This window comes from Genypterus blacodes, unplaced genomic scaffold, assembly GCF_046128005.1.
Source record: "Genypterus blacodes isolate CSIRO-AG114 ecotype Tasmania unplaced genomic scaffold, CSIRO-AGI_Gbla_v1 ptg000008l_1, whole genome shotgun sequence".
Taxonomy (NCBI): domain Eukaryota; kingdom Metazoa; phylum Chordata; class Actinopteri; order Ophidiiformes; family Ophidiidae; genus Genypterus; species Genypterus blacodes.
The window spans coordinates 3,442,933-3,459,458 of NW_027466822.1; the positions used below are offsets into that span (position 1 = coordinate 3,442,933).

The following is a 16,526-nucleotide window of genomic DNA, read 5'->3' on the forward strand; positions in this document are numbered from 1 at the left end:
TATTTTTTTTAAATCTGTCATCATGTCACTGCGTGGGCGTATTGACCCTTTTTTTATATGGTTGTACTTAGAACATTAATGTCAAATGCGCTTTCAATAAAACCTGATTTCATCTCACATCCTTCACAAAATTCAAATGGTCTTCAGTGTTATTAAAGTACCTTGTTGATTGAATATCACCTGAATCAATACCTTAGACTTCGTCTTATTCTCGACGTTATTGTTTTAAGGGGTGCTACTGAGCTACCTATAGAGTAGGACGTGCGTATTACAGTCCCGCAGAATCTCATCTAAATCTTTTTGACCAAAGATACCCCTACAACTCTGGTGGGTTAGGTTGTAGTACTGATTCAGTATGCGCAGCAAAGAAATCCCCAAACCGTCCAAAGCTTCAGTTGAGACCTATCTCTGCGGCCGCATTGAGGCCAGGAGTATTTTGCGGGGGGAATTACAGTCCATGCTGCTGGAAATTGTCCATGTGTTATGAAAATGCAATGATAAGGTATTTTGGTTCCCTGTCATTTTCCCCCTCTCTTTCTGTCTCTTCAGAAGAGCTTTATTGCCAAGTAAGTTTTCAAGTTAAGTTTTCTTGCGCAACCTGTTGTGGCCATAGTGCATCCTGTGACTGTTGGAACAGAATTGAATTGTGCCATCCTGCAGTTCATGTCATCATAACTGGCTGTGCTTTGTCACTGTTATTTTGGTTATTTGTTTCTTCTCCTCTCTGGGTACAATCTCAAAATGTCCATAACTACAAGCTCATTGTTTAAGCCAGATGCTTTCTTCAATAAATACTCAGCAAAAAAGCAAGACACGGATAAGATCTCTGGGGCCCATATATATCACAGAGAGAAAGGTGAAAATACAGTCATCCTCATCATTTAAGACCTTCTCAAGCACTTCTCCAGACTTTCCATACTCTTTCCAAATATTTCTCAGTCAACATCCCAAATTCCTTACAACACTTCATTTCCCTTTATGTCTTTATGTTCTTTAAGTTCTTTAAGCCAGTGAATCACACTATAGCTGAGTCTCTGTGGCGTATGTTGATGTTTCAAGTTGTCTATATGACATCTATGTGACATCATGCATGAGGCTTCTGTTGTTTTACCTTTGTTAATTAATCATAAAAAGTAATAAAAGACAAGGACAGTAGGAGGGAGAAGGGAGGTGGCTTGTTTGTTTACCCTTTAAAATTCAATAATTAATGACTGACTTTCCATGCAGTTCCATGTCTTTTTCCCACATCACAGAGAAAGAATGAAAGAGTGGTATTGGATGATCCCTGGGTATTCTTCTCTGGGTGCATTCTTTATGATCAATTAGAGTGAAAATGTATTTTGAAATAAACATGAAGATGGTAAGCAGGATACATTCGGTGTATGATGAACCATGTCCACAATACGCAAGATAAATTCCCCTTCTGTTCTATCTTTTTTTCCATGCTGAATTAACATCTTTCACTCACACGTAGTAGAAGATAAAGATACTTTATTTGGTCAAATGAAATACAAACAGGTCATCCGAAACACAACACATGTATTACAGTGGGGTGATGTGGCACCCCTGGAGAAGTTTGGGGGTTTGGTTCCTTGTCTTGCCTCCGTGTGGCTACTTTATTTGTCATATTACATGCAATTGAAATTTGTCTTGCACCCCCTCTTACATATCACACACACAAACACGTGCATTACAGAAGGGGGTGCAGGGCAGCCATTCTACGGCGCCCCTGGAGCAGTTGGGGGTTCAGTGCTTAATGTTTAGGTTTAATGTTTAAAAGGAACTTCAGGTCAATCAAATGTTTTTTACAGGGAAAATTGTATGATTTCAACTACTGCGTGTATGAACTACAGTACAGACACAAACATGGGAGCAACAGCATTGAATGATGATACAATTAGTGTGATTAAGACCATGAAAAGCAGTGGCCTCAAGTTCAGAGCCTTGGGGCTACCCTTTTTTGATATTTACAAAGTCAGACTGGACATTTACATTACATTACATTACGATCATTTGGCAGACGCTTTTATCCAAAGCGACTTACATTACATTACCACCCTTCGCAGAGGGGGGAGCAATTTTAGGGTTTGGTGCCTTGCTCAGGGGCACCCTCGGCAGGGGCTCGAACCGGCGACCCTCCGGTTCCCAAGCGGAAGCACTACCCACTGAGCCACTTGCCAAATTTAACCCAATGTAAATGATCTGAGAGATACCTGTAGCCATGGTTCGAATAGGCATGCTCACAGAAGATGGAATTTTATTTTCATTTGGAACAGTTACTTCACTCAGCTTTATTATCAGTAGTTCAGGTTGATAATATTTAACAGCGGTAGGAAATGTATTGTTTTTTCTGCTAAGCATTAATTATCCCATTGTTTACTATATTAAATGCTGAAAGTTAATTCTAATACCATACTCTTTTTTTTCACCAGGAGCCATTTTAGAAGAAACATCTTTATTACCATATCAAAAAATGTAGGACAAATATTTTACAGTGAACATATGACACGTACCATCATATTAATCTCATAAAAAAACAAAGCAATGTTATTACTTATTTTATTATTTTACCAAAACTATACCTTTCATATTCAGATTTTCTGTCTGTCCACATATCACTGTCACAATTAAGTTGCAGAAAAAAAGGAAAATGGCCCTTGGACGGGGGCCGGCTCCCATCATTCACTTAAAAGAGCTAAAAGAGATGATATGGGGACTAACGCACCGGCTAGAAGACGTCCATGATGACCTGCTAGCAGCTGGAAAGTGCCGTGAAAAGTTGCCGTGGACTTTGGTGAAGCGGCGCTCTGCGGACGCGTTCGCACCGCAAATGAGACATGCACACACTTGCCATTCACATTCTTAATTTGTTGCCTTTTATCGGGGCTGTTTTCGGGGGGGGGCATCCTCATATCCGGCGTGCGCTTGTGAGCCGAAGGTGTCACGTAACCAAACGTCGGCAGCGTCATTTGTTGGACTGTTAGCTGATTGGCTTATAATTGTTTTGTGACAAAACACGGAGGGATGTTTGTAAATTTGATTGGATAGAAATGTAAACAGCTTTACCAAGTGACAATGTGTTGTCAAATGTAGTATTCTTTCAACCTTTCGGCGTGCGACTAGGAAACGCTTTGCGAGCGACTGGTAGCTCGCGAGCGACGTGTTGGCGACCCCTGTGTTAAACAATGTCAGCTCAGAACTTCAAATCTACAGAGAGCCACTGCAGAGGGGCTGAAGAGCCTGCTCCATCTCTCCATCAGTTTGGGGGTCCTTGGCCTGAAAAACGTTCAAGACCCCTGTTGTAGAGCATACAATGATAAGAGTGCATGGTAACTGCAAAATGATGAATGAAAACATATTATAGATTCTAAGATCAATATCAATACATAACATAGCAATAATACTTAGTTACTCAGCAGAGGAGGATGATGATAGATGACTTGACATGACAATGACATGACAAACCTAACAAACTTAAGGCCAGGTGTTTAAAGGAATAAGCACCATTATATTGTAATAATTTATGATATGATAAACATACGGTGGCCGAGAACCGCCACCGCTGCAAATAAAAGAAGCGCTGCAAAAATAAAAAAGCTGGTGTGCAAAAATAAAAAGCTGGTGCAAAAATAAAAAAGGCGATGCAAATAAAAGAAAGTCTGCAAAAAAGAAACGCTACTGCAAATAAAAGAAAGTCTGCAAAAATAAAAAAGTCGGTGCAAAAATAAAAACGGTGATGCAAATAAAAAAGCCACAACGGAAGAGGGTTACCGGGGACTGTTTTTGCCGATGCACCTGTGTGAGTAGAAGACGACGCCGACGCACCTGTGTGAGGAGAAGAAGACGGCGACGACGACGAGAAGAAACTACGAATAGGAAAACGAACTAGAAAGTAAGTGAACATGATAGTGTTTAATGTCGCTACGTGTACTTTTTAATGTGTTATTTGGTTAGGCCAGGTAACCCCAGGTTTGAAGTTGAACTGGAGAATGCCGGTGTATTGTTAGCTTCGGCTAACACGGGGAGACCACTAACGAGAGTGGAAGCAACTGACGGCTACAGCTTATTACTATCGTTGTTGTTGTTGCTTGTATCATTAATAGTCATGCTAACAATAATCTAAGGCGTGGGTAACAATAGTTATTTGGATGAATGTGAAGTTTAAGCTGTGTGAGGTGGCCAGGGACTTTTGTGAAAATACCATGACCATAATGTCAGATTGAGGTATTGAACTGACGGCTAAAATGTTCATGCAATTTAAGTCCAAAGCAACCTAATGATACTTGTTTTTTTTGTTTGTTTTTTGCAGATCATAATGAATTGTCCTTTTTGTGGACACCAGCAGCCTCCGAAACTACTTTGTCGGATTCAGAGGTGATCATCATGAGTCCAAGCTCTGCAGAATTCAGTGCAGCTGATACATTGGTGAGTGCCACATTTGTTGTGTCTTACATTGATTATATTGTAAGTTCTGTCTGAAAATGAAAATGTTTCTAGATTTTACATAGAAGCCATGTTTCTGATGAAACGTGCCAAAATAGCATTTTAAATTACAGTAAATGTTGCAGTGTCCTGGCCTACACATATTTTACAAACTTCAATATTTATGTTCAAATTTGTTCAGCTCTAGTTCTGTCAATCAAATTTGAAGTGCTCACTGATATATTGTTTTTTACTTCCAGATATGGGAACCTGCAGATGGAGAGTCAAGCACTGATTCAGCAGCTCTGGTAATTGTAGCTCCGAAACATAGTCTATCGTTCACACTTAGCCTTGTCTGAAAATATTGTCACACAATCAAGGCTTAAACTACTTAAAAGAATGTGTCACGCTCTGACCTAGAGATCCATGTTTGTGTACATTATATTAAACATTTCATTTTTAGACTGTTGTCAAGACCGCACATTTTTATTGTATTTGATATCAGGAATGTGCTTGCAGCTTCAGCTTGTTTCTTTAAATAAAAAATAAATAAAAAAACTACAGACTGTTCTTTTTTTTTTTTTTTAAGATTTTTTCAGGCATAGACAACTTTATTACAGACATTTGTACGTTGCTTTGGACAAAAGCCTCTGCCAAATGACAGGGGAGAGAAGAAAATGACAGCAGCAATATACAGCAGCAGCAAATACAACACATAAAAAGAAGTTTGTTTTGGTGTTGTCACAACACAAATATGTCCCTAAAATTTTTACAGACCAGCCATGTTTTTCAGGGTGATGTAGTTCTCTACAGCTGATTCCCACTGCAAAGGAGCTCTTACACCACTCTGTCGTTGCAGTTCTCCAAAAAGAGTTTCATGCTCATCCCCAGCAGGAGTTGCTGGCACTGGCATGATGCTGGTGATGTGGTTCAGGGTTTGGGCAGATGCTGGGAAACCACAATTGCTAGGAGCAAGTACAGGAAAGTGTTCACACTGAGCAACACATCAATTAAGTTTCACTTTCATGGTCATTACAATTATCTCCAGAGTTTCTTACAGGACAAGGATGCAGAGACCCAAAGACAAGCAATGATCTTAGGTTAAACTAAGTATCAAATATTAGAGAAAGCATTGCACATGAGGGAAAACTTTATTGTGAATCTTAAATTTTATAATCAAAATGTTACAAAATATTTTCAAGTGCAGTTAAGTACCCACATTTTAGAGCACCACATTATTTCAGTTTTTACGTAATTAATAATAAATAAGGTGACTCCAGGAGGTGAACTTTGTGTTTGCAGGGCTGCCATTGAAGAGATGCCTCTCCCTCAAGTCACTGAACAGATCCATCCAAAATTGGCTCCTAGATAGAAAACACAAATTCATCCAGGTCATCGTTCTTCAAGAGGTTTAGATTAATGTACAAGTCCACTTACTACTGACTCATGCCTTTTGGAGATTTCACTACAATATACCCTTTCCTTTAAAAAGCACAGCAATATACATTAAACTGAGAAATAATATAAATGCATACAGCAAATACAATAATCCAGGGTCAAGTAAAACATAAATGAATTAAAAGTGACAGAAACCTTTGTTTCCGGAACCAGCTTTCAATCCGCTGGTTGGATGTTGAAGTGCCATACATGTGGCTTTAAGCTCCTGCAAACTCGTCTGCATGCTCTGATCTCATGGTACATTGAATGGCGGCCATTATTCCATTTTCAGTGCCGCAATCTGTGCGGAGCCGCTTTGGAAAAACTCCATGCTCAACTACACAGTTGATGTAGTTTTGAGCAATTACTGAAGGGTCGTTGTTCGTCTTTCCACAATTCAGCCACATAATTTTTCTGGAGAAGCCATCAATGCAGCCACTTATGCCAATTCCAAAAGGTTTTAATTTATTATACCCATCAACGTGCCAGGTTTCGTTTGGTCCCATTGAATGATATGCCCTTCGAACAAATCTACGTCTGCAGCGATTCTCTGTTCCACATGGATCCAGCTCTGCCATTAGGTGCATCGTCTTGTCTGACGACAAGAGAGTGTTTCCGTTTCAGAATCTGCAACATCGCTCTATACCCTAAAAGCTGGCCTGATCCCTTTAGCTCCTCGGAAATAGCTGCCTGCACAGTAGCAATTGGAGTGTAGTTGATCCTTCTGGTCAGGCTTGCATGTTTTAGTCTTTTTTGTAGATTGCGAAAACTGACTGATGTGTTGTGTTTGGTTTTCAGTAAGTCCACTATTATTTCATAACTATGGCCCTCTGTGAAATATTTTTGGATAAGTTCATCCACTGGAGTACTAGCTTCAGGACCTGAGGGGTAGGACGGAGGACACTATATTAGAGGCTAAATGATGAACTGCATAATGAACATTTTCAATTTTTACAGAGGTGAATAAATGAGATTGTTAAGATTATCATGTGTGGGTGACATGGTAGTTAGTGATTAGTTATTGAGGAATCAAGCTATTCAATGCACTCGTTAAAGTTAATTAATTGAAAATGTCTTTATATAAAAGTAGCATAGTGCAAAACACTCAAAATTGTTGCATAGGATTTTTTTACAGGGATCAGTAGCCTACTAGACTAAGAAACTTTCTTAATTTTTCATGTCTTCAAATTCATTGTATTCCACATGCCTCTGTTATGGATTTCACCATATGAAGTGGTATATTCATGACTAACAGACAGTATATTCTCTGAAAAAGCATAGCAATCCATCATGTTTAAGAACCTCATTAACTGTCAGAAAGAAATGTACCTTCATCTTGAAGACTCCTTAGGAACCTGACATTTCTACAGCATGAGCCACAATATACCAGGACGGATGGAAGGTTCACCCCACAGAATGGACAAAACATGACCTGGTAAATGACAAAGCAAAAACAGTCAAGTTTAGGATTCAATCTGACATTATGGTCATGGTTCTTTCTCAAAGGTCCCTGGCCACCCCACACAGCTTAAACTTCACATTCATCCACATAACTTCTGTTACCCACGCCTTAGATTATTGTTAGCATGATTATTAATGATACAAACAACAACAACGACAGTAATAAGCTGTCTTCACTGTAGATAGTCACCACAAAACGAGCTCACTCACAGAGTCACAGTCAGATGTTGGTCCAGAAAGTGTGTCTCCAATGCTGCTGAAGCTGTTTGAATCTGAAGCTACTTAAATAAATGAGTGTGATGGCATCACGCTAACAAAACGATGTCATCCAATAACTCAAACTCCAGCTATGATGTCAAACTGACATCTGGTTAGTGGTCTCCCCGTGTTAGCCGAAGCTAACAATACACCGGCATTCTCCAGTTCACCTTCAAACCTGGGGTTACCTGGCCTAACCAAATAACACATTAAAAAGTACACGTAGCGACATTAAACACTATCATGTTCACTTACTTTCTAGTTCGTTTTCCTACTCGTAGTTTCTTCTCGTCGTCGTCGTCGTCGTCGTCGCCGTCTTCTTCTCCTCACACAGGTGCGTCGGCGTCGTCTTCTACTCACACAGGTGCATCGGCAAAAACAGTCCCCGGTAACCCACTTCCGTTGTGGCTTTTTTATTTGCATCACCGTTTTTATTTTTGCACCGACTTTTTTATTTTTGCAGACTTTCTTTTATTTGCAGTAGCGTTTCTTTTTTGCAGACTTTCTTTTATTTGCATCGCCTTTTTTATTTTTGCACCAGCTTTTTATTTTTGCAGCGCTTCTTTTATTTGCAGCGGTGGCGGTTCTCGGCCACCGTATAAACACAATTAAATGGGATAAACGAGTAAAACTCGAAACAATAAAGCCCAATACCATATATGAGCTAATCTGGTGTTTTGTCTTCAGCACTCTTGCTGAAGACAACAGGTGATAGGATCACTGAAGTTAATCACCTGATGGGATTAACACAGTCGGTAGATCAGTGAGAAAGTAATCCAGTCATCACTAATCCAGTAATCACTGGATTATTTGATTATGTGATTGTGTGGTAGAACTATGTCTTTTCAGTAAAACTCATGTTTATTCACGTTGTGAATAAACATTACCTTTCAATCTAATGTTTTTAGAATGAAAGGTATGTCATTTATTAATCGCAGACAGATAATAATTATCATCATGATCATGAAATTTCATCCACTCAGACTTGTTGAAGAATAACTGATTTGACATTCTCACCCACTTGATCTTTGTGTGGTAAACTTTTGATAGCCGCAAAAATGTGTTCACATTTCATAAGACAAAATGAGTTGCATTGTACAAACATCAAATTTCCAACATTGAAATATCCCTGGAGTGGATAAATGTGTAAATGTTGTTCAGCTTTGTTGTAAGTCAGAACAGTCAATCCTCTAATACAAGTGACTTATCTTCATATACGTATATGCTATCATTAATAACAGAAAAAAATCACGGATAACACTCGCAGCTGTATTGAAACACATAAAAGTAGTTCACTAAATGGTAATTCTAATGTTTTACTGAGTAACATATAATGTAGTCAACTTTGTTTAAAAAAAAGGAGGATAATCATACACTATGAAAAACTTCAAACATAAGTCTTACAGAAAGATATCTCAGTTTTTATAAATTGTAAAAATCATGTTTTGTTACTGTACATTTCCAATAACATTAAACTGATACTTTCATAAATTGCACAATTTAGACAACAACAAAAAGAATGCCAACAACTCCAAAGCAAGGCAACCTGTCATCAGCGGAGTCTTGTGATAGGATCGCTCACTCCATGTGTCTTTCGTCAGGGGGTAACCCTTTACGGGACCATCCTATTACTGTTCCCACGCTCATTCACAACAGAGCGAGGCCGACATTATCTCAGGCCTGTTACTTGGTCTTTAGGTGGGACAGAATATACCAGCATATTAATAATGCGCCCATTCCAACATGACCCCATGCGACCATCCGAGCATTATGCTAGCATATACTGCATGAATGGAGCTACAGAGTCACTTAAGTAAAACTAACACAGCGTGTGAGAAAAAGCCTGTGAGCTTATTATAAAAACAAGTTTCAGGAGCTGCCACAAAGACTCTGTGTCCCTGATGCCCCTTCTACTGCACCACCCCACCCTGAAGATGAATACCTCAATTAATCCCCAATGTGAGCAGTGACCATGCAACTTCACCACCACCCCCCTCCTCTGCCCATCCTCCTCTTCCCTTGCTTTGCCTGTAACTGTTGGCAGAGGTCATTAGATAAGATTAGATTAGATTAAATTCAACTTTATTGTCAATGAGCAAGTACAGGTACAAGCCAATGAAATGCAGTTAGCATCCAACCAGAAGTGCAAAAGTGTACTATTATATAGACAGAATAGAGAATATATACAGAATACAGAATATATACACTATTTATACTATATATACTAACTTTAATTATAAACTACTAAATATGTAAATAAATAGTGCAAGGAGTCTGATCAGTGCAAAACAGAAAGTTGTGCAAATGGCAGTGGAAGTTAAATGAAAAAGATCAGTGCAAAACAGAAAGTTGTGGGAGGATGGAGTTGAGTGGGGGAATGGAGTAGAGTTCAACAGGGTCACCGACTCGTGGAAGAAACTCTTCCTGAGCCTGCTGGTGCGAGAGCGGAGGCTTCTGTAACGCCTGCCGGATGGGAGGAGGGTGAAAAGTTTATTATTGGGGTGGGATGAGTCTTTTATAATGTTCCTGGTTTTGCCCAGACAGCGTCGACGGTAGATCTGTTCGATGCTGTCCAGCTGTGTACCGGTGATCCTTTGGACAGTTTTCACCACCCGCTGGAGTGCTTTCCGGTCTGATGTGGAGCAGTTGCCAAACCATACTGTGATACAGTTTGTGAGAATGCTCTCAATGGTACAGCGGTACGAGTTCACCAGGATCCTGGGACAAAGGTGAGCTTTCTTAATGCTCCGAAGAATGTAGAGGCGCTCTTTTAGCCAGGGTGGAGGAGTTTATGGACCAGGTGAGATCATCGGAGATGTGGATGCCAAATAACTTGAAGCTGGGCACACGCTCCACTGCAGCTCCGTTGATGGAGATGGGGGTGTGTGCATGGCTCCCTGCCCGCCTGAAGTCCACGATGATCTCCTTGGTTTTCTTGGTGTTGAGTGCCAGGTTGTTGTCAGCACACCACGTGGTCAGGTGCCGTATTTCCTCCCTGTAGGCCGTCTCATCGTAGCCTCTGATCAGGCCTACCACCGTGGTGTCCTGAAGTTCTTTTATCTACCTTTGTTGAACGCACTTATTGGAAGTCGCTTTGGATAAAAGCGTCTGCTGGCTGAGCTTGGAGATCAACTTGGAGGGGATCAATGAACAGCATTCTGGCTTAATAGTTCGGGGTGTCCAGGTGTGTCAGTGTGTAGTGAAGTGCTGTGGAGATGGCGTCCTCAGTTGACCTATTGTGGTGGTAGGCAAAGTGTTGAGGGTCCAAAGTAGCAGGTAGGCAGGGTTTGAAGTGTGAGAAGGCCAGCCTCTCAAACCACTTGGCGATGATGGGGGTGAGGGCAACAGGACGGAAGTCATTCAGGCCCGTTAGCGGTGGTGTGCTTCGGCACTGGCACGATGGTGGCGGTCTTGAAAAAGTCAAAGTGAGTGTAGAAGTGGTTGAGCTCGTCAGGGGGGGAGCTGGTAGGGGGCACAGTGTTGGGTGGTTTGTAGCTTGTGAGTGACTGTATGCCTTGCCACATACGCCAAGGGTCAGAGGAGTTGAAGTGCTCTTCAACCTTCAGGTTGTAGCCATGTTTGGCCTGTGAGATTCCCCTTCTCGGGTTGGCCCTAGCTGAGCTGTAGGCTTCCCGGTCTCCAGACCTGAAGGCTGCATCTCTGGCTTTGAGCAGAAGGCGAACCTCTCTGGTTATCCAGGGCTTCTGGTTGGGTAAAGTTTTTATTGTTTTAAGTGATGTCACTCTGTCCACACACCTGTTGATATGATCCAGGACAGAGTTTGTGAGTATGTCAATGTTAATCAGGGAGTCTGTGGTGGCCTGAGCGGAGAACACATTCCAATCTGTTTGTTGGAATTGCTGTTGGAGAATGGAATCAGCACCTCGGAGCAGATCTTGACGGTCTTTGTTACCTCTGTGTTTATAATTGAACATGTTCTATTCATGTTCCCTTTACACATGCATTTCACCTTCTGTTGTTATTTTCAGAAAATACATCTACTATCCTCTGGCTAACTTGTCTGTGATTCCTTCTCTTTCATCAGAGTGAAGAACAAGCTGTGGTACTTTGAGTTTGGAACCACTGAGACTATATCTGCCACTTGCAAGAAACTGAATGAATGCATGGAAGTAGAGGTGAGTCAGTTTTATTAAATCCGAAATTAGTTTTTAGTACTTAGCAAGAAATTAGAAAGGTAAATCACAGAAATCAGAATCGGAATCATAATCATAATAGCTTTATTTGCCAATTAAGTTAACACTTAAAGGAATTTGCTCTGGTCCTTGGTGCGCACAAAAAAACATAAAAAGACAACAGAAAACAACATTTAAAACATACATTTTAAACATAAATTAACTAAATGAATACTGTTGAATAAAGTGTTAAAAAACGTGCAGGGGTTTATTGTGAAGTCAGTGGAAGACCCGGTGCCTTGTTGATGAGGCCCACTGCAGAGGGAAAGAAACTGGATTTGTGTCCTGATGGAGCTGATGGAGCCTCCTGCCAGAGGGAAGGATTAAAAACAGTTTGTGTCCAGGGTGGGAGGGGTCAGCCAGAATCTTGCCTGCCCGCTTTAGGCTCCGGGAGCCGTACAGGTCCTGGAGGGACGGCAGGTTGCAGTCGATCACCTTCTCTGCACAGCGGATGATACGCCTGCACTTGTCCTTGGCAGTGGCTGCAGCGAACCAGACGGTCATGGAGGAGGTGAGGATGGACTCAATGATGGCAGAGTAAAAGTGCACCATCATTGTCTTTTGCAGGCTGAACTTCTTATGCTGCCGCAGGAAGAACATCCTCTGCTGCACCTTTTTGGTGAGGGAGCTGATGTTGAGCTGGAAACAAAAAGAGCTGATGTTCGGTGACGGGCTTTCTTCGAATCCCGTCTGACTGCCTCCGAAGCTGCTGCACAAGCCGCGCTGACCAAGTTAGAGAACAAATGCGAAGAATTTGCAGCCTACACGCGTCGCAATAACATAAGAATCATCGGCATACCAGAAAAAACCCCCATTAACACCGCCACCGCTGCTGCCTGGCTGAAAGAAGCTTAGAGCTCGACCAGGAGCCCCCGCTGGAGCAGGCACACTGCACGTTCCAGCAGAGGCCCAGACCCCGGGATCTGCAACTCGATCGATGCCGCCAATATCCTCCACCGGGCTCGAGACCTTCATCTGACCAACACCGGTGGTACGAAGATCTCCATGTTTCCCGACTATACGCCAAAAGTGGCGCGGGCTTGGGCCACTTTCAACACCGACAGGGACCAGCTAGGAAGCATGGAAGGACGCGATGGAGTCCGTTACGGTCTTTACTTCCGGCCCGTCTACGGATCACCTACAAGGGCGCTGAAAGGAATTTTCTTTCCGCTGAAGAAGCCAAATGTTCATCTGTTCACTAAAACCTATAATTGTACAAGTTACTCTCCTACAAGGTCATTTTATCTCATTCCACCTACCCATATGGGGTCTCAAAACAAAACACCCTAACCCAATATTTTTCTAAAGCCTATATTTACATAATTCGGATTCTGCGGGAGCTTCTCCCCCCATATCTTGTATCTGCTACTTACATGGTTAGCTTGATCTCTTTCTCCACCCAAGTTGTTGCCACCACTGTGTGGCAACAATTTGACTTTGACGTATTACACTGCTGTCTCCGCCGAGGAGATTATTTGAAATCCCTCACCCCTCCCTCTATTTCGCAATGGCTGAAGGATACAATGTATTTTCTTAGACTCGAGAAAATCAAGTACACTATGAGGGGCCACACTAATAAGTTCTATCAGAGATGGCAACCGTTTCTCTCTTACTTCACAGATTTACAGGCTATGCCAGAACAGTGACTGATTACCAGAACACCGAGCAGCTCCTTTATATTTTTTCATTTTATTTTACATCCCAGGCGGGCCAGGACGGGGTTGTGTGACTGCGGGGTTAGGTGGGGTTTTTGTGTGAGATGTACTCTCTTTGTTTTTTTTTCTGTTTCTTTCTTTTCTCTTTCTCTCTAGCACAACCTATGATGCGATTTGTACTAGCCTGAACTGTAAGAACTGAATTCACCCTATGACATCAATGCAATTCCAATCTACTTGTACTATAACTGAGGGTCTACGTATAAAGTTTAACAACAACACTAGAAGTGATAATACAACCTTCCTTCTTTCTCCCTATCTCTCTTTCTCCTCTTTCTATATCAAAAATGATATCAAAAATATCCTACAACTCTCTGCGCAATGTCATGTACAACGTTTGCTTCAATAAAAACAAATTCCAAAAAAAAGAAAAGGAAAAAGAAGATATGGAAATTAAAGCATTAGAGGAATAATTATTAATAATAATAATCTGCATGAAACCTTGACTGTAGTGTTCGTTTGTCATTGGTGAGCTTCTGTTTCTCTTCTTTCTGTCTTTTGTTGTAGTGCGATGGGATCATTCTGGACCTCAGCAATACCTCTTTGGAGGGTATTGCCGTGCTCAACATTCCCAGTATGCATGGTGGCTCCAACCTGTGGGGGGAGACTAAGAAGAGGAGGCACTACAACCGCATGAGCAAGAAGGTTTCTGATTGCATGCCAGTCAGCACCATCACTGATGTTAAAGAGCTCAGGTTTTGTTTGCAGGGTGAGTCATCCATGCCCCAATGTGATGTTACAGTGGCTGACTACTATGTGTGTCTTCATTGCATCATGAACTCTTCACTTTCTGATGTTAGCTGTTTTTTCTCTAAAGTTTTCCATCTACTCTAAATCTCTCGTTTATCATCACATCACACCTCACATCAGAATATACACTAAACTGTTTTCAATCACTTTCTGATGGGTCTAAAATATAAATTATCTCTATAAATAAAATCTTAAAAACTGGATGTTTAAGGGGACTTTCAGGTTCCCTGAAATAAAGACCACAACCCACTGTCCACTTAGTGGTGCTGTAGCACTGAGTAAGTGGAAAGGATATGCAGGGGGCATCATTACTGTCCTTATGCAGAGGAAGTTTGTTCCTGCAGGCATCTTACTGATTCAACACAGAGTGCGATCCAGCAAATTAAGAACAGCATTGTATTGTTAATTTAATTTCTCCACCAGCAGGTTTTTCGGATGGTGACATGCAAAGCGTGAACCACTCGTAATCACAGTTGAGGAAAGGACACATAAAAATGGGGGCTGTGTCACAAAAATCGGGGACATCTAGTCACCTCAATGTTTATTTTCAGTCTCAGTTTTTGCCTGCTAAATCTTCTCTGTTCCAGATTTTTTACTGCACGTCTCCATAGTCCCTGCTGCTGCAGATAGTTGCATTGTGATACTGGCATTTTCCTTTCACATTGATAACTTAAACTTGGTTGGGGTTAGGGTCAAGACAAGGTCATAGGCCATGTTATGATCTACGATCACGTAATTTAAATAGCTGACCCAATGATGCGGACACAAACACCAAAACAGAGGATCAGGTAAAAATCATATAAAGGCTCTGTATTAATAAGGTTTACATATGCAGTAACAAGAACACCACTGCTTTTAGGACTTAAATGTTTTGCGGTTTGGTGTACTGTTATCTTTAAAAGTAATAGACCTCCAAACTCTACAGAACACTGAGGTTTGGAATTGTTTGGGTATTCAAGCAAACATGAGTGCAGCTGCCCCTTCGAAGTGGATTAAAGAAGAATAAATAATTTTAGACCTAATGATTTATTTAATATTCACAAATATGCGCGTATCGGGAATAACTCAGATGGACCCTGTTTGAGTGCATTCAGCAGTCAGCAGTGGAGGGACAGTGATCAGTTTGACACAATTATCAGAGAAACCAAATGATATACTTTTGGAGAGGTTATATGTTAATTAACCAACACAGATTTTTTCAAAAACACATGCTATTACCGAAGAGACATCAGTGCCTTTATTCAGAACAGTCTAAATGTAATCCGAAGTCCCACATAATCCTTCTTGCTCAGAGCAAAGTGAAGAGACTTGCAGGCGGTTTATCGTCTGGTGTTTAGCTTTTCAAAAAAAAAAAAACCTGGATAGGAAATATTTCTTAGTCAAGAATAAATCGATCTTTACTTGTCTCTCATCTCAACTCTCATTTGTGGTAAATTGCTGCGTGGATTCACTCCGCAGTCATAAATACCTCTGGTTTTGTATGTTGATTGATTTGATCACTTGAGTATACTAAATTCTCTCATGCTGCAAATGGAGCTGCAGTTTCTGCTTGACAGGACAAGTCAGGCCATATGTATAAGTTGTTTTCACCTTCAGGCTGCACTGTGCACACATGCAGGCGCACAAGGTTGTATTGAATACTAGTGAGACCCTTCATTCAGTAGTCACTCAGTAAGTTAGCCATCGTAGTCCTTGACCTACATCTAAGACTTGTCCTCTAGAAGAAACTGCCCTCATTTACTTGAAAGGATTTACCTTATCTAATTATACTGCTAGGACATTTGGTTCCCGCAAGACTATAGATGTACAAACACAGACTCACACACATGCACGCAGATAAAAGTCCTTCAGTACCTTCTGTTTATTGGATTTCCTGCTCGGAAAAATCACAAGATGAATTTATGATCTATTTTTGAAAATCATACCCTTTATTGCCTACAAATTAACATCAAAGTGTTTGTAAACATATTTGCTTTCTATATTTTTATTCTCAATAAAAACATTCTCTCATTTTCTTTTAAACGTTTTTTCATCACCTGGAAATTAAATAATACACACACGTGCAGGCAGTTATGCATTCCAGCCTGTGTGCCTGTGGGCAGTCATGGCTCAGGAAGGTACAGTGGTGGTTGAGGGATTGGAAGGTTACTGATTAGATTCGGGCTCCTCCTGGTTTGACTCAAGGAGCATGTCAAAGTGTCCTGAGCAAGACTGTGAACCCCTAATTGCTCCTGATGCTTTGCATGCCATCATTGTATGAATGGCAGAATGTGACTTTAGATAAAAGTGA

General features: G+C 41.1%; 1 protein-coding gene and 2 long non-coding RNA genes across 5 annotated transcripts in view; 2 read left to right on the forward strand and 1 right to left on the reverse strand.

Moving 5' to 3' along the window:
* Positions 1-16,526, forward strand: part of dgkg (diacylglycerol kinase, gamma) — a 71,857-nt gene that overhangs the window by 43,833 nt on the left and 11,498 nt on the right. For both annotated transcript variants that reach the window (XM_076156201.1, XM_076156207.1), the window contains 2 exons: positions 11,624-11,714; positions 13,994-14,195. In XM_076156201.1, coding sequence (XP_076012316.1) covers positions 11,624-11,714; positions 13,994-14,195 — 293 coding nt within the window. The remainder of the gene's footprint in view (positions 1-11,623; positions 11,715-13,993; positions 14,196-16,526) is intronic.
* LOC143003966 (uncharacterized) lies at positions 3,638-4,820 on the forward strand. Its single transcript, XR_012963918.1, has 3 exons — positions 3,638-3,892; positions 4,310-4,425; positions 4,683-4,820. It is a non-coding gene; the product is annotated as an uncharacterized LOC143003966 (long non-coding RNA).
* On the reverse strand, positions 4,284-7,962 carry LOC143003958 (uncharacterized). Of its 2 annotated transcripts, XR_012963916.1 has the most exons (4): positions 7,834-7,962; positions 7,189-7,291; positions 5,642-5,786; positions 4,284-5,387 (listed from the first exon to the last, which is right to left on the reverse strand). It is a non-coding gene; the product is annotated as an uncharacterized LOC143003958 (long non-coding RNA). The 2 variants fall into 2 exon arrangements; XR_012963915.1 differs by lacking the exon at positions 4,284-5,387 and having other exon boundaries at positions 5,555-5,786.